Source organism: Hemibagrus wyckioides, linkage group LG02 (assembly GCF_019097595.1).
Source record: "Hemibagrus wyckioides isolate EC202008001 linkage group LG02, SWU_Hwy_1.0, whole genome shotgun sequence".
Lineage (NCBI taxonomy): Eukaryota > Metazoa > Chordata > Actinopteri > Siluriformes > Bagridae > Hemibagrus > Hemibagrus wyckioides.
In genome coordinates, this window is record NC_080711.1 from 5,851,353 (window position 1) to 5,878,927 (window position 27,575).

Genomic DNA, 27,575 nt, shown 5'->3' on the forward strand with positions numbered 1-27,575 from the left:
AGATTTACATTTAGAAAACAACATGTTGTAGACATCTGAATAAAAGAAAAAAGATATAATATACTTCTAAATAAATTATTCATTATTGGCACTGCCACTGCAATAAATGAAATGCTTATCTGTGCATAAAAAAAATCTCTATGTGTAAAGGAGCACTGAGAGGCGAACAGCGAACAAACAGCAGAAGTTCATACCAGAGTACAGAGTCCCTTTGGAAAAAAAATGAATCACAAGCCCTTGAAACAAAGAGCTCTAGCCCTTTTAAACATTCACTTATAACTAAGGCAACACAATATATCATGTAATAGTATCTATCACAACTTTAAATAAGTATTTTCATAAGTCATTGTTGTGATGTAATATTCCCTCCATATTATGAAGCCCTAATTAGAGCGTCCTAAAAACGTGTGCAAAAAAAAAAATAAAAGTGCAAAAGTGAGACAAAGGGATGAAAACAGTCACAGTACAACAATGATTCATTCTGAAGGAAGTGCGATGATGAAGTCGGTGGGATTCAATCAGAACATACAGGAAAATGCTTAAAAGATAGTTTTGATCTAGAGTCTCTCGCTTCTGAGCGACGCATTCGCAACGTAATAAAAATCATGAGAATAAATAAACTCCAAATCACACCAGTTTTGCCAACTGACAATAACTAACAATGCAGACCAACAGCTCAACTGTGAATATCAGGGTTAGGCATCCTTCCCTGTACCTTACTTTCTCTTATATTCTGTGTAAATTTAATTAAAATAGTTTATATGGGTAAAATTATAAAATAAAATAAAATAAAATAAAATTTTGCCTCAAATTTCTTTATAATGAACATTAGAACTATTCTTTTTTTTTTTTTCATTTTCAAAATTATGTTTAGATTAAATCGCAAAAATTCAGAGGTGAAAATAAAAGTCTTTCCATAGTGTCCTCATAGATGTGGCATATTCTTTATGTGCTTGAATAATATATGATGAAGGTTATTATAACAGCATAATAAAGTGTGGACCAACTCCAACAGCAAGATGACATACAGTATCGTGTATACTAGAATCTAAAGACATGGTCCGAGTAACGTGATATTAATAATGATCTTAATGTAAGGGTTAAGATCAGCTCTAGCGATATGATAAAGGGCATAAAGCCATCTGTTATAAAAACCGGAACCGATATACAGTTAAGAAAGTTTCTTGAGAAGAATTTTCCTCGATAGAACAAAACGGACCAATGAGTATGAAAGAGTCATTTGGATTTTATGTTTTTTCAAAAACAAAACAAAACAAAACAAAACTATCCCTCTACGTCATCTCCATCATTTCATAAGTATTTATTAACCAGCGTCCTCTCGTCTCATCTCTTGTACTCCCGTCTTCTCTCCACTCAGGATGATGTTTGCTCATCTGCTGTATTGAAGTATGGGTTTTCGTGACCCTCGACCAAGTAAGAATAGCGAGATGGGTTTTTGCCTTTAAACGTTCTCAGGTCGTCTAACGGCATGAGATCGTAGGAGCCCATCTGAAACAGAGGCAGCGGGGAAAAATTAGACTAACACAGATCAGCGTCAGCCTTGAAACCGATACGACTCTGTCCTTCATCCCTTATAACACCCATCATGCAGGAGGATTACTAAATTTACGGATTGACACGATAAAAAAAAAAAAATAGTTGGTCATTAGTAATTAAGGAGAAGGCATGCAAAGCAGGTGAGATATATATGTATATATTGTACGTTCAAATGGAAGTCGTAATTTGTGTTGTCATGTGATCTCTTGCTTGGAAAGTGGAAAATTGTAGGGACTTAGTGAAAGGCTAAGCTATGACGCTAGGACGTCTTTTATATTGACGGTATAAAGGGAAAGGACAGTGACAAGGAGATAAATCTGTCTGAAATACTAACATTTCTCTCAGGTGTGAGGGTAAATTCTCAAGAAAAGTCAAATTCACTTAGCACCGAGTGCTAGTCGAGCGTGTGTTATGACAAAATGTCAACAAATCATGAACTTGGTGATATCTGACAGAAAATGGAAATATTTATGTTCACATTTTAATGTAGAGTCTTGTAATCACAAGAAGCACAAAGTAGCTTTAGCTCTCATTTTCTTTTAGAGGCTAACAACATAGCCAGAATGAGTATAAAAAAAAGAAGTGTGATATTTGAAACGAAACCATTCAAAAGATAAAATTTACCTCAGATGTTTGGGTAAGTGGCTAGGAAACGACTTCGAACAACTAAAATTTGAGCAATAAGTGAATATTCATACTGAATGAAAGAGAGTTTAGTCAGAACTGAGGTAACATTTTTAGCTGTAAATACAGATTCAGCTGATCATGCGTGACAAACACGGCCTAGTTTAAATCAAGCTAACAAGAGAGCTAGCTAGCGTACATGTTTTAAGTCTAAAGGCTGACTGTGGAAATGGGACCAAACTTCGATTGTTAATATTTACCTCATACCTCAGGAAAAAGGAAAAAGTCAGCTCATGTGTGTGGAAAAGGGCAAGCTGCACTTGCCTCAAAGTGTGTTACACAACATGTGATAATGAAGAGATAGCAAGTGGGAAGAAGAACGGGGGGGAAATCTTAATACTGGCACTTCAGAGCTGTCAAAAATTTATTGTTTAATCTTCTTATAAACACAACCGACTTCATTTGAACGTAGCAATAGCCCTCATTTCATAAAATCCCATTTCACACTTAGCAGGTGATTTCATCCTTTTGCATTATGAGGAGAGAAGTGAATGCATTTGATTCGGAAACAGGAAGTCCACCACTGTCCAGCAGCCACACATGCAAACCCAAATCTGTTTGATTGGCCCGGATGAGAGAGGAGACATGCAGATGAGGCCATCGGGTCTTACCTTTCCTCTTAACTTCTAAAACATCATAACGGAGGGATTGAGAAACATGCAAGGCAAAGCGAGACGGACATCACATGCGTATCAGCAACACACACACACACACACACACACACACACACACAAATGAGACGGAGGATTCAAACGAAGATAACGTGTGATATGAGTTGGAGAGAAACATGCATCAAACATACAAAAGTGTCTTCTCTATCATATTATAACCCAGTGAGCACTGACTGATGAGAGACGTCTGTGTCTGTTATTTGGTATAAAGCTAGGACTGATTCTGTGCTTAGTTTGTTCTGTACAAATAAACGCTGAGACTGTCTTTATAATTTGCGTGTGTTTTGTTGTTTCCATGTTAAGCAGTGAATTTCTTTGTCTGTCACAAAGGTGGTTTATATGAAGCTCATATGAAAGTAGGACACAGGGCTATAAGAATTTGTAGTGCATTATAAGAGCTTCTGTTTTTATCTAGCCTGATAGAGGCAATATATTCATAGAATGGTTAATTATAGTTATGGTTATTTATTTAATGGTTATTACATGGTTATTTGTTTAAAGGTTATTACAAGTGTAAAATTTGATCTTCAACCACTAAAATTCTGTGTAAGGTTATCCAACAGATGGAAACACACACGTCTGACACTGAAAGCCAACAGAATCCTGACTCATTTTATATCAGACTTGCGGAGATAAAATAATTCATTTGTTTATCCTGATTGAAAACGTCCCGTAAGTCACTGATTTCACCAGTGCACTGATAAGAAAGGGTTTCATTCAAACCCGAAAAAATAGAACCAAATTCGAATCATTTTATTGGTGCTGTACAAAAATAGCTGGTTTAATTTTGGATTAATATTGTTACACCATGATGGATAGCTATAAATGGACTAAACTTTCTTTCACAGATCATCAATATCCACGTCAGATTATTTGCTAAGCGTTTTAAAGCGTAGGATTTTTGTTGAAGCGAGTGCATTAAAACAAATACACAGACAGAGGAAGTGAGGCTGCGTCTGATTTCTTTCCAGATCAGACTGTATCACGATCTCTCCTCGCTGAAATCACTAAAAATGTCTCACTGGGTATAAGATGTGTTCTCTACTAACAGATAGAGCTGTGTGATAGATCTCATCATCACATGCATTGGTGGTGGAAGCGGTGCTCTCATAATTTCTATCATCATCATTATCAGGCAGGTGAAATACAAGCAAGTGTGCATGCCAGTTATCATCATACTCACAGCAAGGGATGCATTACATAAAATAAATGACGACTGAGGCAGCTGGTGTCCACTGTGAGCGGAGTTATGACTGGCGGGATTTAGGAAACGATGTGAATTCGTAGAGAAAGGACTTGGCGGGAACTTACCAAACCATTGCTGGGTTTTAAACTGTCTGGCAAGGGCATCTCTGTACCGTAGGTCTCTGTGTTAGCGTTCTGACCGAGAGACGCACGAGGGATGGGAGTGATGTTGTGGGACGGCCACATCTGGAACCGGTCTTTGGAGTGAGGACTACTGGTGCTGGAGCCGCGCTTTGATCTGTGGACACACACAATAGGAAGTTGTTGTTGTTGTTGTTGTTTCGGGTGCTCCCCGTTCGGGGTCACTACAGCGGATCATTTGGGCCACATGTTTCGATTTGGCACAGGTTTTACACCGGATACCCTTCCTGACACAACCCTCTCATTTTATCCAGGCTTGGGACCGGCACTTAGAGTTAACTTTCTCTTCAGTGGCTGGGTTAGCTTCCTGTCCTGGAATTGAACCTGGGCCATAGCAATGAGAGCGGGGATCCTGCCACTGGACCACCAGGAGGCACACAGAGTAGGAGGATGTACAGTGGATATAAAAAGTCTACACACCCCTGTTAAAGTTTAAGGGTGTGCACACTTACACAACCACTTTTTACTCCACCCCCCTAAAAGATTTCAGTTGTTTTTCAATTGAGTTGAACAGGTTATAGGTCACATTAAAGGTGGGAACATTTCTGAAATGATTTATCTTGGTCTCATTTGTTTACATCACTGAAACCTGGCATTTTAACAGACTTTTTATATCCACGTTATATTACTGAAATTCTCGCTCATTATACTTAAATATACTGGAGATTTACACAACATGGACAAAACACTCTCTAACGCCATCATTTGTCACAATGAACCATATACTACTAATATCAGATTTGGGTGAAACTTGTGATTGAAAGGTCCAGCTGAATATTGACGAGTTTAGAGATCTCAGTATCAAACAGCTAGAAAGAAAAAAAAAGAAAAAAAATTCTGTGAAAGGCTACTTAAGGAATGAAAGAATTGATTTCATAAAACAATACAATACAACAATATGTTTAATGTTATGGAAAAATGTTTCTGAAAAATAATAAATAAATAAATAAATAAATAAATAAAGTGACTCCCTTACATTTTGTTACACTATGTATCTCTCTCACAATTCCTTAATATATAAATATTAATCAATAAATCTAAGTGTAAATTATACATACATATATAAAGTATAAAGTATAAATACAAAGGATATTTTAATACTTTTAAGCAACATCGTAATGGAAATGGATTTATCACTTTAATTCATTGCACCTAAAAAAAATGTCTGAAAATACTATAGAATTCAATAGAAAACTAAATTAAAAAAACTATGAGAACTACATAAGTCTATATAAAATGTAATAAACGTCTGCTAGAACTGTAGAATTCTGTATAAAACAATCTAAAATCTGATAGAACTGTAGAATTCTGTATAAAATTATATAAAAGTCTATTGGAACTATATAATTCTATATAAAATGAAATAGACGTCTGCTAGAACTATGGAATTCTATATAAAAAGATTTAAAAGTCTGGGAGAAGTGTGGAATTCTGTATCTCAAACAAAATAAAAGTCTTGTAGAACCTATGTTTTACCTCTTGTAAAAAAAAACTATGAGAACTACATAATTCTATATAAAATGTAATAAACGTCTGCTAGAACTGTAGAATTCTGTATTAAACAATCTAAAAGTCTGACAGAACTGTAAAATTCTTTATAAAATGATATAAAAGTTTATTAGAACTATATAATTCTATATAAAATGAAATAAATGTCTGCTAGAACTATAGAATCCTTTAAAAAAAGGCTCACTATAGAAACTATAGAATTCTATATGTCAAACAAAAGAAATGTTTTGTAGAACTATAGAATTCTGTATAAAACAATATATAAATAAATAAAGTCTGGTAGAAATATAAAATTCTATATATTAAACAAAATAAAAGTCTGACAGAACTGTATCATTCTATATATTAAACAAAATAAAAGTCTGACAGAACTGTATCATTCTATATATTAAACAAAATAAAAGTCTGACAGAACTGTATCATTCTATATATTAAACAAAATAAAAGTCTGACAGAACTGTATCATTCTATATATTAAACAAAATAAATGTCTGACAGAACTGTATCATTCTATATATTAAACAAAATAAATGTCTGACAGAACTGTATCATTCTATATATTAAACAAAATAAAAGTCTGAACTCTAATATTCCAAGACATTAATAGATTTTTTTCTCCTGCATGTACGCACCCGGAGAGCACACAGAAGATGATCAGAGCCAAAACCAGGATGAGCAGAATGCCACCTAAAACCACGGCGACCACCACCAGCGCCAACAACGCCGCTATCACAGAGAAACACAGCATTAAAGTGTTTATACAAACATGCAGTATACACTGTACAAGCTCATACTGCTTTTAATAAAGTCAGTCTTGGGTTAAAACTCAGGAATATACATTATTCATTTTAGCTGAAATTCGAACAAGACTTTTCATTCCTTAACTGATCCCCAAAAGATTCCCTCTTGAAACTACATACTTATTATAAGCAATCGTGACAGAGGTCATTTAAAATCCTGAATAAAATAAGCATAACTCACAGTCATTACAGTTGAAGCCGGAATAACCAAACGCACACCTGGAAAATTAATGACACAATTAAAAGTGCTGAAAAGTCGCAGTGACAAGCAACATTATTGACTCATCCATCACTTTATCATGCTGATATTTTACTACAACACTAGGGGGCAGTAGTTACAATCACATGAGGTCATCATAACAAAGTCAGAGGTTTCACTTGATAGATTTAAGACCAGATTACTCACGGCACACATTTCTGGCCCTCTGCTCTCTGGCCACTGGGACAGGCTGAGAAATTAAAAACAGAGTATGTGTGAGCGTGTTAAACTGGATACAATGCATCACTCTTTTTTTGTCATTATTGTACCTAAGAAACCAGCAGACTGTCTCACCTCAAACTACAAAAACCTTTTGTAATTTGAGTATATGGGGAAAAATATCTCATCCAAATCTAAACATCAGTAACCAACAAAGATGTTTTTGTTAGTGTATTTATTAATGAAAAGCTGAATTTATTTTTTTTTATTTATTAAATATATCTATACTAAGGAGATCCATGGTATTTATTTTACACTTAAAGTGGTCCTGAGATGCTTAAAGTTTTGTTTTGTTTTGTTACTGTAGCCTTCCATGCTTCAAGACTACTGAGATCACAATTTTGCCCCAATCTGATGTTCAGCTGCCACACTGATCACATGACTGGCTGTTTGGATAATCACATGACTGAGCAGGTGTACAGGTGTTCCTAATAAAGTGGTCTGTGGCTCCACTGTGAGATGTCCATGAATGACTTTTAGGACTTTAATCTATCAGACGTTTCAGGGTTACTCTAAAGCCATTTGAACACCTTTGTTTGCACTCATTTATCACACACACACACACACACACACACACACACCTGTACAGCTTCTTGAAGAAAAAACATTTGGTATGTAGCCCGGGACGCAGGTGCACGTAGAAGTGCCGTCTGTATTACTGTTACACTCTGTGGTGCTGGTGTCACATGGATTCTGCTCACAGAGACTCATAGCTACACACAAACACACACAAGGAAAGACAGAGATTATAAGAAAACCTTTTTCAAAGAAAAGAGTGCAAAGAGAAATCTATCTATCTATCTATCTATCTATCTATCTATCTATCTATCTGTCTGTCTGTCTGTCTGTCTGTCTGTCTGTCTGTATATCTATCTATCTATCTATCTATCTATCTATCTATCTATCTATCTATCTATCTATCTATCTATCTATAGATCTATCTATCTATCTGTCTGTACATCTATCTATCTATCTATCTATCTATCTATCTATCTATCTATCTATCTATCTATCTATCTATCTACACTTATGGAAAATTTCCTTTTAAATCATCACACATTCATTTCAAAAGACATTGATTGTTATACACTTCCACTTTTGCTCCACATTTTTTACCGAGTCCATATCCAGTTTGCATCTACACTAAATGGCCAAAATGATGTGGACCATCACAGCCAGACGTGGTTCCGTTTTTTTCCCTTTTTGCTTCAAAGTTGGAAACACAGAATTGTCTAGAACGTCTTTGTAGGCAGAAGCACACAAACAAAAATTCCAATTGCAATTGTGCAACGAAGCACAGAGCTCCATAAAGACATGGTGGTGTGTTAAGGCTGAAGTGAAAGAACTCGAGTGTCCTGCACTGAGCCCTGACTTTGACTCAACCCCACTGAACACCTTTGGGATGAACTGGAACACCTCCTCACCATCCATCAGTATCTACTGTGGTTAAATAAACACACATCACCAAAGCCACATAGGAGTGATTGGTCGGGTGTCCACATACCTTTGGCCATATAGTATATTCATATTTAAGCCAGGCATGGCCTAAACTGATAGATAAGCACTGTCAGCATGTCATAGTTAGTAATATATTTAACATAATTATATTTAATAATATAATTAAACTGATTTATCAGTATCTGTCTTAATCATTTATACATAGGCAGCTCACTGCATTTTGTTGTCATGCGTTAGCACATACGCTAACACTGTATGACACACATACACAATTCTATCTGATATACCAAAGAGAATTTACTCAATTAAAGTTACATTAAATTGAACACAACAGCTTTCATACACGTCCACAGTGCCAGAGATGAACTTACAGGTATACTCAGCACCAGTGATATTGCCGCTTTTTATGGCATCCGATACGGACTGCACCGTAGCGTTAGAGCTCAACTGGAACATATTGTTTACTGTAGCTACCACACTGCCTTCACTGCAAACACACACACACACACACACACACACAAACTGGTTAGCACCCTGAAGTCTGGTTAAAGTATTATAACACATCAGAGAAGATGGAGAGAGAAGTAGCTGGACACATACCTTAGTTTCAGAACAACAGATTTTATGTAGCCATTTGTATTTTGGAAGATTTTCTTCAGCTGGAAAAGTAAACGAAAAGAGCAGGGGAGAGACAGAGAGAGAGAGAGAGAGAGAGAGAGAGAGAGATGTCAGTGTGTATTGCTTCCATGATATAGTGGCAATGCAATGTAACCTAACTACAAATACATTTTCAATTCAATTCATTTGTATAGCGCTTTTAACAATGGATATTATCTCAAAGCAGCTTTACCGTAGTATAGAAACAGAATAAAAATGATTAAGTTTAAAGTTGTTTATATTTATCCCTAACATTTAACCCTAATGAGCAAGCCTGAGGTGATAACGGCAAGGAAAAACTCCCTGAGATGATATGAATATTTTATAGATGCAGGATAGAAGCTATATACTCCAATCAGGCATAGCATTATGACCATCTGCCTAATATTGTGTTGGTCCCCCTTTTGCTGCCAAAACAGCCCTCACCCGTCATGCACTGTGACACCTTTCTATCAGAACCAGCATTAACTTCTTCTGCAATTTGAGCAACAGTAGCTCCTCTGTTGGATCAATGAGGCCAAGCCAGTGAGCCTTGGCCGCCCATGACCCTGTCACCGGTTCACCACTGTTCCTTCCTTGGACCACTTTTGATAGATACTGACCACTGCAGATCGGGAACACCCCACAAGAGCTGCAGTTTTGGAGATGCTCTGATCCAGTGGTCTAGCCATCACAATTTGGCCCTACGTCAAACTCGCTCAAATCCTTACGCTTGTCCATTTTTCCTGCTTCTAACACATCAACTTTGAGGACAAAATGTTGACTTGCTGCCTAATATATCCCACCCACTAACAGGTGGCATGATGAGGAGATCATCAGTCTTATTCACTTCACCTCTCAGTGGTCATAATGTTATGGCTGATCTGTGTATATGCAGCAGTTTATCAAGCCCATGGTGTTTCCCAGACAAACTAATTGGAATGTAGAATAAAGGTTGATGTGTGAAATTCCTCAGTTCCTCACCGAATTAATGATCCCATTGGCTGTGTTTTGAAATGCCTTAGAATTAGGATCACTCATATCAGGTGTAAAAACTTTATTTTTTAAATGCAGCTGTCCTGGGAACACTTTTCCTAAAGGAAAAGAATAAGAAATATTAAGAAGTATAATAGTATTAATGATGATCATTTTCCCAAGCGTGTTCTCTGATGCCTACCTTCAATACACTGGCCTTGTGAGAGGTACATTCCAGGGAGACACTCACAGATGGAGTTTACACAGATGGAGAGAGGTGGACAGGACCCGTCAGTACAGGTGACTACATTACAGAGAGACAGAGAGTTAGATATATATATATATATTATTTTTTTTTTTTTTAATCATTTTTGTTATGTATTAAGGCAGAGAAACAAGTTTACACACCTGGTGCCGTGGTTGTGTTGGTAACAGGTGGAACCGAAGACCCAGTTGTGACACTGCTGGTATGGGTAGTGTTGATGTTTGGTGTGGTTATAGTAGTGATGTTTGAGGTCATAGCAGTGATGGGTGTGTGGGTAGAGACGGTGGCAGGTGTGGATATAGTAGTGATGTTTGAGGTTGTATTAGTGGTGGTGGGTGTGTGGGTAGAGATGGTGGCAGGTGTGGATATAGTAGTGATGTTTGAGGTTGTATTAGTGGTGGTGGGTGTGTGGGTAGAGATGGTGGCAGGTGTGGATATAGTAGTGATGTTTGAGGTTGTATTAGTGGTGATGGGTGTGTGGGTAGAGATGGTGGCAGGTGTGGATATAGTAGTGATGTTTGAGGTTGTATTAGTGGTGATGGGTGTGTGGGTAGAGATGGTGGCAGGTGTGGATATAGTAGTGATGTTTGAGGTTGTATTAGTGGTGATGGGTGTGTGGGTAGAGATGGTGGCAGGTGTGGATATAGTAGTGATGTTTGAGGTTGTATTAGTGGTGGTGGGTGTGTGGGTAGAGATGGTGGCAGGTGTGGATATAGTAGTGATGTTTGAGGTCATAGCAGTGATGGGTGTGTGGGTAGAGATGGTGGCAGGTGTGGATATAGCAGTGATGTTTGAGGTCATAGCAGTGATGGGTGTGTGGGTAGAGATGGTGGCAGGTGTGGATATAGTAGTGATGTTTGAGGTTGTATTAGTGGTGGTGGGTGTGTGGGTAGAGATGGTGGCAGGTGTGGATATAGTAGTGATGTTTGAGGTTGTATTAGTGGTGATGGGTGTGTGGGTAGTGTCGCTAACAGATGTGGTTATAGCAGTGCTGTTTGAGGTTGTAGAAGTGATCATTGGCATGGGTGTAGCAGTGATGGTTGGTGTATGGGTTATGTTCAAGTCAGATGTGGGTGTAGCAGTGATGGTTGGTGTATGGGTTATGTTCAAGTCAGATGTGGGTGTAGCAGTGATGGTTGGTGTATGGGTTATGTTCAAGTCAGATGTGGGTGTAGCAGTGATGGTTGGTGTATGGGTTATGTTCAAGTTAGATGTGGGTGTAGCAGTGATGGTTGGTGTATGGGTTATGTTCAAGTCAGATGTGGGTGTAGCAGTGATGTTTGCTGCGTGGGTAGTGTTGAAGTCAGGTGTGGGTGCAACAGTGATGTTTGGTGTGTGGGTAGTGTTGAAGTCAGGTGAGGGTGTTGTAGTGTTGAAGTCAGGTGAGGGTGTTGTAGTGTTGAAGTCAGGTGAGGGTGTAGTAGTGTTGAAGTCATGTGTGGGTGCAGTAGTCATGTTTGGTGTGTGGCTAGAGTTGAAGTCAGGTGCGGGTGTAGCACTGATGTTTGAGGTTGTAGCACTGATGTTTGGTGTGTGGGTAGTGTTGAAGTCATGTGAGGGTGTAGTAGTGTTGAAGTCAGGTGTGGGTGCAGTAGTCATGTTTGCTGTGTGGCTAGAGTTGAAGTCAGGTGCGGGTGTAGCACTGATGTTTGAGGTTGTAGCACTGATGTTTGGTGTGTGGGTAGTGTTGAAGTCATGTGAGGGTGTAGTAGTGTTGAAGTCAGGTGTGGGTGCAGTAGTCATGTTTGCTGTGTGGCTAGAGTTGAAGTCAGGTGCGGGTGTAGCACTGATGTTTGAGGTTGTAGCAGTGATGTTTGGTGTGTGGGTAGTGTTGAAGTCATGTGAGGGTGTAGTAGTGTTGAAGTCAGGTGCGGGTATAGCACTGATGTTTGAGGTTGTAGCAGTGATGTTTGGTGTGTGGGTAGTGTTGAAGTCATGTGAGGGTGTAGTAGTGTTGAAGTCAGGTGCGGGTGTAGCACTGATGTTTGAGGTTGTAGCAGTGATGTTTGGTGTGTGGGTAGTGTTGAAGTCATGTGAGGGTGTAGTAGTGTTGAAGTCAGGTGCGGGTGTAGCACTGATGTTTGAGGTTGTAGCAGTGATGTTTGGTGTGTGGGTAGTGTTGAAGTCATGTGAGGGTGTAGTAGTGTTGAAGTCAGGTGCGGGTGTAGCACTGATGTTTGAGGTTGTAGCAGTGATGTTTGGTGTGTGGGTAGTGTTGATGTCATGTGAGGGTGTAGTAGTGTTGAAGTCAGGTGCGGGTGTAGCACTGATGTTTGAGGTTGTAGCAGTGATGTTTGGTGTGTGGGTAGTGTTGATGTCATGTGAGGGTGTAGTAGTGTTGAAGTCAGGTGCGGGTGTAGCACTGATGTTTGAGGTTGTAGCAGTGATGTTTGGTGTGTGGGTAGTGTTGATGTCATGTGAGGGTGTAGTAGTGTTGAAGTCAGGTGCGGGTGTAGCACTGATGTTTGAGGTTGTAGCAGTGATGTTTGGTGTGTGGGTAGTGTTGATGTCATGTGAGGGTGTAGTAGTGTTGAAGTCAGGTGCGGGTGTAGCACTGATGTTTGAGGTTTTAGCACAGATGTTTGGTGTGTGGGTAGTGTTGCTGCTTGTGGTTGAAGCGGTAGAGCCTGAGGTCATACTGGTGGCATTTGTAGTTGTACTGGTGTTGATGCTTGAGGGTTCAGTGACGTGTGCAGTAGCATTACTATTATCTGGTGTTGTAAAAGTTTTACTTAAATTATGTGTTGTAGCATCGGTTGGCATTTCTGTACTATTTTGTGTAACTGGTGGGGTGGTAGGTGTCGTAGCTACAGGAGTGGTTGTATTGTCATTCCCTGTGGCATTAGCTGGCGTTGTGCTGGAAATGGTAGTCCCTGAAAGTTGTAAAAACAGAATCATAAATGCAGCTCAAAGTTATAAACATGCTTTGGAAATTCACTCCTTCATCTGATGGAGATGTATAGAGAGGAGTAGATTCACTGAGAGTAGTATTAAGTGTAGAGTGGTGGCCAGTACTTTGAGTCGTGGTTGGGATGGTTGTTGTTTCTGTAGTGGTGGAGCTGGAATCTGTTGCTTCTCTGCCCATGATAGCTGTAAGCACAAATATCACTGTGAGTAAGCAGAAACTAAAACAGACAGGTTTGACAAAATGAAGGGCTTCACATTTGTTTAAATCATGGATATTCCTGCAAAGCTCAGCATAAAGCTTCAGTTTAGCATGTTCTTAAAGGGATCAGGTGTCTTTCACCAGTTTACACAAGATGTGAGTTATAACATTTAATTGATATCCTGGGTAATTGTGACGGTTTTGTTTTGTGTATAAGTAGACCATACAGACTGTCATGATTAAATATTGAATAACTGCTAAATTGAAGACAGATTAATACTTGATGTAATAGTGTCATGCTAGGAGCCACCATTCCAGGAAATGGCACCATTCCAGAATTTCCTGCAGTTCTGGACTCTTGATATTTCACCAGTATTTTAGTTCACAAACAATCAAATATAACATTTAGTAGCTCCTGACCTTCACATTTTAGTGTTTTCTCTGTTCTGACACAACCCTTTCAACTCAGTAAGAGATGCTGGTTGAAAATGTAGTGTTGGGAGCAAGGAAAACAGTAAAATGTGCAAGGCACAGGGTACTCCATGACCAGGGTTGTACTGGAGTACCCTGTCCTGAACTTTTCTCTTTCCAGAAATATTATGCCAAATATATTGGGGTAAGCCTTGAGTTGATGGTAGATGATGGTGAGTCTATTGTTGTCTGTTGAGGAGGTGAAGATTCTGATGTGTCTCCGACATTAGGTGTTTCTGCTTCTGTGGTCACTGGTGGGGTTTCAGTTTGCTGTGGCTTTGTGGAAGCCAGGTCTGTAGCACTGGATATAGGCATCTGAGTTTCTATAGTGGAGACCATACTGTTCTCTGGAGACGTCTGCTCAGTGTGGTGTATATTTGATGGATATGGAGTGGTGCTATAGCTGGATGAAGATGTGACAGTAGCATAACTGGACATGATGGTGCTCATTGTGCTGTCTGAAGAGTCAGTAGTGGTGTTAGCGAGTTCAGAAGAAAGAGAAGAAGTAAGTGTAGATTCATTGTCTGTAACTGTATCTAGGGTCACAGCACTGATGGTAGATGATGGTGAGTCTATTGTTTTCTGTTGAGGAGGTGAAAGTTCTGATGTGGTTCCGACATTAGGTGTTTCTGTGGTCACTGGTGGGGTTTCAGTTTGTTGTGACCTTGTAGAAGTCAGATCTGTTGTTGCACTGTTCTCTGGAGACGTCTGCTCAGTGTGACACGTATTTGTAGAAGCTGTTTCTGTCAAAACAGACACTGTTGAAGTACTGCTTTTTCCAGTGTCTGTGTTGTCTGTCATTATGGTAGAAGAAAGTTCTGTAGATTCTGTTGTACCATGAGGTACATGAGGTCATGGTTGAGCTGTGGTGCTTCTATCAAGAGAGTTGTGAGCATGGTGGTGCTGGTGAAGCTTGTTTCTCCACCCATGACAGCTGTAAACACAAACATATAAGGAAGGTCTACTTCCCTTCATTCTGGAAAATCAGGTGGTTCCCTTCAAATTTGTTTTGAAAGTTTCCATACCAAGTACTAATAGCATAGTCATCACCTGATTGTCCATGACCTTGTGTGTACCACTACACGACACCCATTCCCTTTCCCATTCTTGGCTTGTCATCGAGGTAAAAAGTAGATTCCAAGACACTGAGTACAGCACTCTATTTCCTTGATTTTTGATCATTTTAACACATTTATTGTTAAAATCTTTCATTTTCCAGTTGGTGTTTAGCAATGTATGTGCTGTGAATTCATAGTAACATAATCTTAAAATTTCATAGATTTTTTGTTGGAAAATGCACTTTCCTAACCTCTTGACAGGGCAAGGGCAGGATGGCAAGCTACCTGTGCCCCAAGCCTCAATGGGAATGGACGATCAACATGATCAAAGTTATTTGGCACATTACAGCAGGAAAAAAGCATACACAAAACTCCCATGGAAAAGAAAAGAAAAGCTTTACTGTGTTGGAACAAAGATTACAGAAGCTGGCAGGCCACTGACCAGCTGTTTGTAAGCTTTGAGGAACACCATTAAGAAGAGGGTAGAAGATTAGGAAGTGATCATGCCATCAGATCATGATCATCATATATACACTATATTGCCAAAAGTATTCGCTCACCCAACCAAATAATCAGAATCAGGTGTTCCAATAACTTCCATGGCCACAGGTGTATAAAATCAAGCAACTAAGCATGCAGACTGTTTTTACAAACATTTGTGAAAGAATGGGTCGCTCTCAGGAGCTCAGTGAATTCCAGCGTGGAACTGTGATAGGATGCCACCTGTGCAACAAATCCAGTCGTGAAATTTCCTCGCTCCTAAATATTCCACAGTCAACTGTCAGCTGTATTATAAGAACGTGGAAGTGTTTGGGAACGACAGCAACTCAGCCACGAAGTGGTAGGCCACGTAAACTGACGGAGCGGGGTCAGCGGATGCTGAGGCGCATAGTGTGAAGGGGTCGATCAGCTACAGACCTCCAAACTTCATGTGGCCTTCAGATTAGCTCAAGAACAGTGCGCAGAGAGCTTCATGGAATGGGTTTCCATGGCCGAGCAGCTGCATCCAAGCCATACATCACCAAGTGCAATGCAAAGCGTCGGATGCAGTGGTGTAAAGCACGCCGCCACTGGACTCTAGAGCAGTGGAGACGCGTTCTCTGGAGTGACGAATCGCGCTTCTCCATCTGGCAATCTGATGGATGAGTCTGGGTTTGGCGGTTGCCAGGAGAACGGTACTTGTCTGACTGCATTGTGCCAAGTGTAAAGTTTGGTGGAGGGGGGATTATGGTGTGGGGTTGTTTTTCAGGAGCTGGGCTTGGCCCCTTAGTTCCAGTGAAAGGAACTCTGAATGCTTCAGCATACCAAGACATTTTGGACAATTCCATGCTCCCAACTTTGTGGGAACAGTTTGGAGCTGGCCCCTTCCTCTTCCAACATGACTGTGCACCAGTGACCAAAGCAAGGTCCATAAAGACATGGATGACAGAGTCTGGTGTGGATGAACTTGACTGGCCTGCACAGAGTCCTGACCTCAACCCGATAGAACACCTTTAGGATGAATTAGAGCGGAGACTGAGAGCCAGGCCTTCTCGTCCAACATCAGTGTGTGACCTCACAAATGCGCTTCTGGAAGAATGGTCAAAAATTCCCATAAACACACTCCTAAACCTTGTGTTCAGCCTTCCCAGAAGAGTTGAAGCTGTTATAGCTGCAAAGGGTGGACCGACGTCATATTGAACCCTATGGATTAGGAATGGGATGTCACTTAAGTTCATATGCGAGTCAAGGCAGGTGAGCAAATACATTTGGCAATATAGTGTATATATATATATTTCTGGTTCAATTTGAATTGGTATTTAAACAGTCCTCTTCATCATGCTGTTCACATTTTGACATCATGAGACCAAGACGACGCCTAACAATTGATCAACAGGCTTCAAACAGGATGTTCTCAGAGGGAAGTGGCCACTGAGCTTAGAGTGTCACAGTGTCATCAGCAGGTTGAGACAGAGATACAGAGAGACTGGAAGAGTCACAGAACGGCATAGAAGTGTACATCCTTTGGCCACATCCCACGTTGATGACTGCTTCATTGTGAACAGTGCCCTGGGGAACCGGATGATTAATTCCACTCAACTCCAGGCACATTTAATGGAGGTGAGAGGCACCCAACTGTCACGTCAGACCATTCCAAAACCGTTTACATCAGCGTGGTCTGCGTGCTAGACGACCTGCATGGGCCAGGGAGCATTTACGCTGGACGAAGGACCAGTGGGTCTCAGTGCTGTTCTCTGATGAAAGTCGAAAGTCACGTTGAGCAGAAATGATGGCCGCCAACGATGTTGGAGACATCAAGGAGAGCGCTATGCATCAGCCACTGTTGTCACCAGGCGAGCCTTTGGTGGTGGTGGTGTTACAGTCTGCTCAGGTGTGTCTACTCAATACAGAACTGCCCTACATCTTGTGAATGGTACAGTGACAAGCCAATACTACCTGAATAACATCATTAATCCAGTCATTGTGCCCCTGCATGAACAACACAGGCCTAATTTCATCTTCATGGATGACAATGCTCCAGCTCATCGAGGTCGCATCATTAGGGAACGGCTGCTGGAGGCTGGGGTACCTCAAATGGAGTGGCCTGCACTTTCTCCAGACCTGAATCCTATAGAAAACCTATGAGATCAGCTGAGTCGCCGTGTAGAGACTCGTAACCCTGCACCCCAGAACCTGAGGGCTGCCCTTCAAGAAGAGTGGAATGCCATGCCTCAGCAGACAATAAGTCGACTCTTGAACAGCATGAGACGTCGTTGTCAAGCTGTAATTGATAGTCAAGGGCACATGACAAATTATTGAGACATTGACATTTTTTGTTGTGGAATACCCACCACTGTTGTTGGCTTTTGTTTCAATAAATTGTTTGAGATGAGGAAATCACCATTGCATGCTTCTACTTAAATGCCCTACTTTCAAGATATAATATCACTGTAGCGTGAACATTTTAGATTTTCCCTACATTTCACCCAAAAGCCAAATATCCTTAACTTTTTGTGAGCAGTATATATATATATATATATATATACAGTATCTCACAAAAGTGAGTACACCTCTCACATTTTTATAAATATTTTATTCTTTTACTATAAAAATAATTATTATTTTAATATTTTAATATTTTACTAGAAGTTCAACATGACACCTCATGGCAAAGAACTCTCTGAGGATCTGAAAAAAAGAATTGTTGCTCTACATAAAGATGGCCTAGGCTATAAGAAGATTGCCAAGACCCTGAAACTGAGCTGCAGCACGGTGGGCAAGACCATACAGCAGTTTTACAGGACAGGTTCAGTTTACTCTGAACTCCAATCAAACACACCTGACCCAGTTACCCAAGGCTTTTAGTCTAAATTCTTCAGTCTGGTGTCTCATTAGTGACTTTTGGACGTCAAGACTTTAACAAACCCTACTGCCTTTTGGGTGGCAATCATTCCTTAAAATACATGACTGATATTATTAGAACATTTACCTTCATTCATCTTCAGTGACTGCTTTATCAAGGTCAGGTTTACAGCACCACACTCACATATATCACACCCTCATTTACACCCCGGGGCAAGAACATGTACTTGTTATGTATATATTCCACAAAGGAATAACAGTGCTAACAGGGTGCAAATATGGAGGAAAATCAGTACAGTTAGAAAGTGTTTGAATAATGGTGGAGTTTAAGCATGGTTTTTAAATAGCTACAGTATATACAGTATATATTTATCAAATATTATCAAATGGAATTCTTTTTTTTTAATAAGGTATAAGAAGTGTCATTTGCACTGGCTTCTAAATCTATTTAAGTGGTATAATAAATATGCGGTTTTATTTCATTTTATTTTTAAGCAAAAATAATACAGTGTATATGTTGGAAACATGAAATATGACTGAATATATATGAAAAATAAATCAGGAAATAAAAGAATGTATCGCAGATTGTTCTAAGTTTATAAGATATATATATATATATATATATATATATATATATATATATATATTTGTACATGTAAAAAGTCTAAAATTAGGGTCATAAAATTTACAATATAGTGCTATATTCAGTGCTGCTACTGAACACATTATTATCATGTTATAATCACTATCCCTGTGTTACATTCAGGAAGAGACTGCCTATGTAGGTAGCATTGGGCAGTTGCCAGTTATTTTTGTTAAGGTTCCCTATCTTGGACAAAAGTGAAGCCAGCATTCAGATAGGAGACAGAAAAGCCACATGATTTTATTTAAAGCTCAGATAAATCCTTCTTGTGAGGAAACACTGTCACTTGCTGTCTTTCTGTGTTCCATCAGCAGGGGGCCTGATGCTGTTATGTCCAGATCAAATGAGATGGACTGCGAGGCTGTTGTTATGCTGGTGTGGGTGTGTGTGTGTGTGTGTGCACGTAATCATACACCTTACCTTCAGGCCTAATTAGCTAAGACATAGCATAGGCATGCAAGGCCAGCATTGTTCTAAGAATTTGCTCTCAGCTGGTAAGCCTGGTAAAACAAAAAGATCTTTTTTATGGACTCTCTCTCTCTCTTTCTCTCTGTCTCTCTCTCTCTCTCTCTCTCTCTCTCCTGCTCTATCTACCAGACCGGCATCAGATCTTGGGCCCTGTGGTTAATTTGATTATTTTCCAGGAACGCACACTGATACAGTGTGTCATGGTTTATTGCCTAGTAACCATAATGCAGTGGCAGATTAAAAAGTAAAGAAATGAGCTGGGGACACAGCCGCCTTGTCAAGACTGGTTTTATATAGCAATCTGTTGTCCACTGAGCGAAGACACACCCACAACAAAATATAGATGGCGATACTCAGAAGTTAATGATCAGCTAAATACGGACACTTGTGTTCCAGTGAGCGTGTGTGGGTTCGTGCACAGAGAGATGCTTATAATAATCCCATGTTCAGCAGCTGTACTTTTAGATTAGATTATCTCTATATTAAAAAGAACAACAGTGTTAATATAAGATGTGGGACATGCAGGGATGGTGTCGTGATGTATAATGTTTTGGAAAAAGATTTTCCATGTGACAAAATGCATACATGTATACCTCAACACACACACACACACACGTCCCAAAAGTTCAACTCCAGTGGCACCAACAGGAAGTGGAACTCGACTGCTGTGTTCGTTATTTAGACATCAGATGTAAACAGGGTGCTTCTCAGAGTAATTACACACACCAGGCCAAAACAGAAGTGTGTCTCTGTTACACACAGCTTTTGGACTTAAGCTCATAAGTCTAAGATCAACTCAAACAAGCAGCTGTATTAAGTCAGAATATGATTTTTCAGCCAAACTTTGGAGGAGACAGACTCTTAATCAGAGACATTACTTATCTCGAGGGCAGAATTTGTAACGGATAAAATTATACTTTTTTTATACGAGCACTTGGTCAGCTTATCCTTCAAAATATGGACACTATTTCTTGGTATCTGTCTTTTTCTATGTAAATAGAGATTTACTTAAACTACAGTTATAGACAGAATTTTTTATTTATTTACTTATTTTTATACCCATGACCTTTATACCTATTTTATACCCATGACCTTTATTACCTGAGTAATGAGGGTTTGTTTACTAGAAGGCTAGTTTTTGTCTGTTAAAAGGCTAGTTTTTGTGTGCTAGCCTGTATGCTAGCTTCTATGTTAGTCTTTTTGCTATAATGCTAGATTTTGTTTTAGCCTGTATGCTAGTCTATGTGTTTGTTTTTGCATGTGTGCTTGTTTTTGTGTTAGTATTTTCATTATAATGCTAGTTTCTGTGTTAGTCTGTTGCTATAATCCTAGTTTAGTGTGTGAGCCTGTACGCTAGCTTCTATGTAAGTCTGTTGCTATAATGGTAGTTTTTGCGTTAGCCCGCATGCTTTGTGTATTAGTCTTTTTACTATACTGTTTTAGCATGTATGCTAGTTTTTGTGTTAGCCTATTTTAATATAAAGCTAGTTTCTGTGGAGTCTGTTTACTATAAGCCTAGTTTTTGTCTCAGCCTGCATGCTAGTTTTGTGTTAGCCTGTGAACTATAATGCTAGTTTCTGGAGTCTGTTTACTATAAGCCTAGTTTTTGTCTTAGCCTGTATGCTAGCATGTGTGTTTGCCTGTTTGCTATAATGCTACATTTTGTCTTAGCCTGTATGCTAGTTTTTGTGTTAGCTCATTTACTATAAGTCTAATTTTTGTCTTAACCTATACACTAGCTTCTGTTTTAGCCTGTTTGTTATAATGCTAAATTTTGTTTTAGTGTGTATGCTAGTCTTTGTGTTAGTCTGTTTACTATAAGGCTTGTTTTTGTTTTAGTCTGTTTGCTATAACGCTAGTCTATGTGTTAGCCTGCACACTAGTTTCTGTGTTACTCTGTTAACTATAATGCTATTTTTCTGGTATCCTGTTAGTGTATCTATGTTTTTTGTGTGCTTTTTCAGCCAGAATGTCCTTCACAAAGCAAAGTGGAAATTTACTGTCCTTTTTAAAGAAATATCATAAATGAAAACGTTGGAATATTTAAAAGCGGACACGTCTGAGGCAGAAGGTGCAGGACGTGTTGTCCTAAGCTTGCAGCTCTGTATACATTACAGCGTGTTTACACAGTCATTATATTGTGCTCAGTGGATAAAGTGAACTTTCACATTCCATAAAATTTCCCTGGAACCTGAATGAAGTGTAAAATGTTGTGTGGTTCCTGCTTCCAACCCTAAATATAAACATCTCATTCTTTCTGTGTTTACATAATAAAGATTAAGGTGAATAAAATGTAAGACCTGTAGAGACAGACAGCGATATTTTGGGGATTGTGACTCAGCTCACAGCGTCTCTTCAAGTGTTTGCTAATAAAAGTCATGTGACACACGTTACACACTCACACGCCCGTATGCTAGCTACATCACTGTCCTTTTGCTCCTTACGGCTTTCGTGCAACTGCTGTGAATCACACGGTGACTCCCAGGCTGTCTCAATAACACTGACATCTTTGGACACAAAACCACACCCAAGTGTGGAAAGAGCTAGAAGCTAGCGTGATCTGTTAGTCTCTAATATAATCATTTAATCTGTGCTGTAGCGGAAAAAACATTGTTTAACTATATTTATTTAGCATCCATTATTTGATCAATGCTAGCTTGTGTTAGGCTCGTTGTAATGATAGCTTGTTTACGAGCCTGATTCTTTTGTGTAGTTGTCTTCAAAATAGTGTCAGAAATGCTAATCTATCTAACATTAGTTTGTGGTACTCCAGTTACTATAATGCTAGTTCATGTGTTAGCTTCCTTACTACAACCTATGTTTGTGTGCTAGCTTGTTTTCCATAATGCTAATTTGTGTGTTAACCTGTTTAATATAACCCACTTTTTCTCTATAAAGTCAGCTTCTGTTTTTTCATCCTGCTTACTACAACCCTTGTTTGTGTGCTAGCTTGTTCTATATAATGCAACTTTGTGTGTTAGCCTGTTTACTATAACCCATGTTTCTGTTCATGTTTCTTTGTTCTCTATAATGCTAGCTCTGTGTTCATATGCTTATAATAATGCTACTTAGTGTATTAGCTTAAATACTACAACAATAATTTGTTTGTTAGCCAGTCAATAAAGCTAGTTTGAACCTTGGCTTGTTTACTATAATGCTAGTTTGTGCATTAGCCTGTTAACTATAAAACAAGTGTGTATGTTAGCTTGTTTACTAAAAAGCTAGTTTTTATCTTGACTATAGATAGATAGATAGATAGATAGATAGATAGATAGATAGATAGATAGATAGATAGACTTTATTGATCCCATGAGGGAAATTCTTGTGTTACAGCAGCTTAGTCAGTTAAATATGTTCACTGTAGCACTAGTTTCTGTGTTAGCCTGTTCTGTTTAATGCTAGCTAGCCTGTAGCTGTAAGATTAGCTTGTATGGCATGGTGGATTCAGTTCTATAACTAAAGCTTGTGTGTGTGAGAGCTTTCTGATTTCCACCCAGCATAGTCCTCTACAGTATCTGTGTGTCAAGCTAGCAAACACTGTTGCTAACATGGTGCTGGTATCCAAAACATGGAATCTGATATGGAAAAAAAAAAAAACTTCAGCAAGTCAGAGAGAGAGAGCTGAAGTGTTTGTTACTGATGTGTGAGGAGTTGGACTATTAAATTCTAACCAATCAGTAAAAGAAGGCATCTCTAATCACCTGTCAATCTTGTCTATTCAGAAAGCCCCGCCTCTCAGTTGAGGTGTTTTAGCCTAATAAATCGATTAGCCTTATAAGTCGTCATCTCGTTCTTCTAAAAGAACCCTGAATATTTACACACAGAACCCTACAACAGTGTGTTTTCTTTTCAGATAGGGTTCCGAGGGAAAGCTACTACACTAAAAGTAGCAAAGAAATAGCATATATGGATTATTGTGGACGGGGCTTCAGTGGGAACAGCACAGGGTAGGGCTGTATTTGTTTGGGTTTTGAGTTTCAACCAGCTAGCTTCTTATAATCTCCATAAAAAACTGCTGAGTTTACAAAACATAATGGAAACAATGAGGGTTTTTTTCTTCCAAAATGCGTCATATTTTTCTGAGAGAAAACAAGAAACCGGATATTCAGGATTTGATTGGATCGTGAAAAAGTTCCTTCACTCGAGTACAAATATTTAATTGCTAATCTGAATAGATCTGATGGAAAAAGCTGAAATCCAGCTGCAAATTCTTCACTCCAGTTAAAGTGGAAAGTGGCCACTTTACTAGGAACATCCAAACAAATATCCAATCAGTCAATAATGTAACGCATTAAACCATGACGATGAAGGTTAAGTGCTTCGGTATCAAACATCAGCACTGGGTGAAAAAATCATGAGCTTAATGACTTTTGACTGTGTTGTAGCTGCTGGTAGAAGACAGGCCTCCAGAAATTGCTGATCTCCTGGGATTTGCATACAGAACAGTATCTAGAGTTTACGTAGAATGGTGTGAAAAGCCAAAAAACGTCTGTGGACTTGTGAATGAGAAAGTTAGAAAGAATGACCAGGCGAGTTCAAGCATACAGGAAGAATTAACACAACTAGCTGAATGTTAAAAGGGCACAAAAGTGCCATATGCAATACAGACAATACAAATACATATACACAGCGGCAGATTAGATAGAAACTGTAGATTGCAGAGACGGGTCAACAAAAAAAATAAAAGTCAATTTATGACTGAACAAATGCACACCCTGATCAGCCATAACATTATAACCACTGACAGGTGACGTCATAAATAACATTATAACCACTGACAGGTGACGTAAATAACATTATAACCACTGACAGGTGACTTAAATAATGTCCTGGTCATAGTGGCACCTGGGGTATGTTAGTAAACAGTCAGTTCTTGAAGACGGAAAAATGGGCAAGAGTAAGGATTTTTACAAGGGTCTAATTGTGACGTTTAGACGACTGGATCAGAGCTTCTCCAGGTCTTGTGTGGTTATATTAACAAAGAGAAAACTATTGGTTAACATTTTGCCACCTTGCCTGTTAGAAGCAGTTTAGAGGTGATGCAGTTGGTTGAAGATTATAGAAAACAAGAATTTTTTTTTTTAGAGGTGTTGATACTGATGAACAGGAAACTGAAGTGAAGATGAAAGAAAGTTCAGCTTCAGCTTCGAGTCTCGCTTTTGTGAAGTCTCATAGTTCAAAATCCCTGCATATATTATGGATAAACTCCACGTGGCCTGTTCTACCGTGTTGAGTGATACAGCGGCGCCATAGAAACGGCGCGTCTTCTACGAGAGAAAGCAACCAAAGTGGGCACGAGCCCTCGTTCTCTGTTCTCGTCACACAACACCACATCTGTGTGAACCGAAACTTCTGTTTATGAATGAATTAGTGTGTGTGTGCGTGTGTGTGTGTTGGCTTGGAATAGACTGACCTTGCAGATCACTTCTCGTCTCCCACATGCACCCACCCACCCGCGCACACACACACACACACAGTAGCTTGGAGAAATGGTTACCCTACATGACCTGTTTTTTATTTTCATATCACGGAAAAAAATGGCTGGAAATAACAGATCGATATTTTACAATAGAAATGTACACAAACACACCCACTTAGCAAACACCAACACCGCGCTCTAAAGCATAAAAACACTGACCTGGAGTGTCAATCACCATGACAGAATGGCAACTAGAAAAGTAATGGATAAAACATAATGGTGCATATAGGTCTAGGAATCAGTGATAGAGTTAGACATAGAGATAGAGATAGACCACATCATTTATTTTATTATTAAACAGGTTGATTAAATAACATGTTTATTAAAATAACTGTAACTGAGAAAATAGATCAATATGAATTTGATCTATCTATCTATCTATCTATCTATCTATCTATCTATCTATCTATCTATCTATCTATCTATCTATCTATCTATGTTACTCTTGAAACAGAAACCCTGCAGATCCTCCAGGTAGCTAAACAGTCACACTAAAATGGAAAGACATGCTAATCCGGTTAGTTGGCTAGTTATTTTCCAGTCAATTATAATTGTTTTCTTGGAGGCTCATCCGTACGATTTCGACATTCGACAAACACCACAGCCAGACTAGCGTGGATGTGGAAATATATTTACTCTTACAAGCTCAAGGCCTCCGAAAGCTAAAAAGACGGTGCGGTTTATCATCTCAGGAGCTTTACGCTAGTGTGCAAGATTCCCCCTTTCCTGCAATCTCAATCCCTCTATCCATCATTCTACATCCCTCCATCTTGTCATCTGTATCTGAGTATTAGAGAGGAATGCAGACAAACCAGCCTGCTAAGCCACTCTCCTACCGGATATAACCTGAACTTTGCGTTCTTAGGAACGTTATGAAGAGATAGAGGATCTGTGTGTATGAAAAAAAGAGGAGCCCCGAGGGCATTGCTTTCTGCACTCGACATCAAAGGACGGAGTCTGACGCCAGGGCAGGTATCTGATGGTCACGAGCAGCTTTCACTCCCACCTCTGGCTTTTAATCCGACTCTCTCGCTCAGTCATGCTATCTCTGCTCTGTTCTTCCCTGACACAATCACGCCCACCTCGTCTCAGCCTCCACAAGTGTTGATGTCCTTTTGTTATCCATTATTGTGATCTTCATGTGAATAAAACTGGGGCATTATTAAATTTGACTGATCAGACAAAAAAGAAAATCACAGATTGCACAGATCTTACTGCTCCTGTTCTGATATGATATCGTTTCAACTCATTTACGGGGCCTTGTTGAGTAAGTGAGCAGCTCGTAATCAAAAGGTTACGAGTTTGAATCCTAGGACCACCGAGCTACCCCTTCTGGGCTCTTGATCAAGGCCCTCAATTGCTTAGTTGTATAAATGACACTTAAAATTTAACCCTGCAACTGAGCGTTAAGGGTCTTGCTCAAGGGCCCAGTAGGGGCAGTTTGGTGGACCTGGGATTCAAACTCACAACCTTCTGATCAGTAGTCCAACGCCTTAACCACTAAGCTAACACATAAAAGGAAGTGTTTCTAGATGAGAGTGTCTGCTAAATGCCATAAATGTACATCCAGGCCATATTGTTACATGATACTGTATAACCCAAGCTACCGGATTAGAGATAGACCAGCAATAAAAGGTCATGGCTGCAATGTAGCAGGGTCTGTCACATCCAGATGACGTCATTATCCTGCACTGGACTTTGGACTTGGGTGGACATGGGTGTTTTCTCTGACTGCCATATGCCTTGGTCATTACAGCCAGGGTGCCCACTATTAAACCTGAGCTTTAGGCAGTTTGACCCCAATAAACAAAATGAAAGCAACCTCAAGCACATGGTAATGTTAAGCAGACAAAGACAAACTGACTCTTATACCCAGGCTTTTACAATATCTTTAACTGCATATAAACTAGCGGTGTAACTGAATACCAAGCCATTATTCAGAATCAACAAATACTGTTGTTATGTGTAAGACATAGCACACTATGTGGGCCACTATGTGGTCAAAAAGCTTCAGGTTGAGGCTAGAGGTATGTGTCAGGTCCGAGACTCCATAGGTCTTACTTTTATGTGCAAATGGAAGGACACAATCATGAATCTGATTTCAGACACGGTTGCCAGAACTCATGTGTGCATAATCCCCCCACTGTTCCATACAGTGTTTGGCAGATGCTTTTATCCAGAGAAACAAACACTTGAATCGTAATTTAATTTTATATAATTACATTTTTTAATTCAGCAGTTGAATTTTAAGGACCTTGCTCAAGGGCACAGCTGTGGCAGTTTCTCCCTCCAACATCTTAACCACTGAGCAACCACAGCCCATAATTACATCACCCAGAATGGCCGAGACATGTCTGGTTAATATGTGGACATAATCCACTCCATAAACACCTTTCAGTCTTTACTATATGTTTTAAAACAGAAATTGTTCTGGATATTGTAGTTTCCTGGTCCAGCAGCAGGATCCTGTAACCCGGGGTTTGATTCCTGGGCAGGAAGCTAACCTAACAACTGAAGAGTTAGCTCTCAGTCTCAGGCTCCCGGTCCCAAGCCTGAATATGATGGGATAGTTGCATCAGGAAGGGCATC

General features: G+C 39.4%; 1 protein-coding gene across 3 annotated transcripts in view; it reads right to left on the minus strand.

Moving 5' to 3' along the window:
• Positions 1-837: 837 nt before the first annotated feature.
• The window catches only part of si:ch211-198m17.1 (mucin-2), a 35,403-nt gene continuing 8,665 nt past the window's right edge, over positions 838-27,575 (minus strand). The window contains exons 2-15 of one of the 3 annotated variants that reach the window (XM_058414237.1): positions 13,435-13,509; positions 12,192-13,292; positions 10,563-12,143; positions 10,357-10,458; positions 10,164-10,273; positions 9,144-9,202; positions 8,915-9,030; positions 7,667-7,798; positions 7,014-7,056; positions 6,789-6,826; positions 6,440-6,533; positions 4,224-4,395; positions 2,853-2,867; positions 838-1,509 (exon numbers count right to left, since the gene is read on the minus strand). In XM_058414237.1, the coding sequence (XP_058270220.1) occupies positions 1,375-1,509; positions 2,853-2,867; positions 4,224-4,395; positions 6,440-6,533; positions 6,789-6,826; positions 7,014-7,056; positions 7,667-7,798; positions 8,915-9,030; positions 9,144-9,202; positions 10,164-10,273; positions 10,357-10,458; positions 10,563-12,143; positions 12,192-13,292; positions 13,435-13,509 (3,773 nt within the window). In that variant the 3' untranslated portion in view covers positions 838-1,374. Of the gene's footprint in view, positions 1,510-2,852; positions 2,868-4,223; positions 4,396-6,439; positions 6,534-6,788; positions 6,827-7,013; positions 7,057-7,666; positions 7,799-8,914; positions 9,031-9,143; positions 9,203-10,163; positions 10,274-10,356; positions 10,459-10,562; positions 13,293-13,434; positions 13,510-27,575 lie in introns of all 3 variants that reach the window. The other 2 variants (XM_058414228.1, XM_058414231.1) reach the window with 2 other exon arrangements.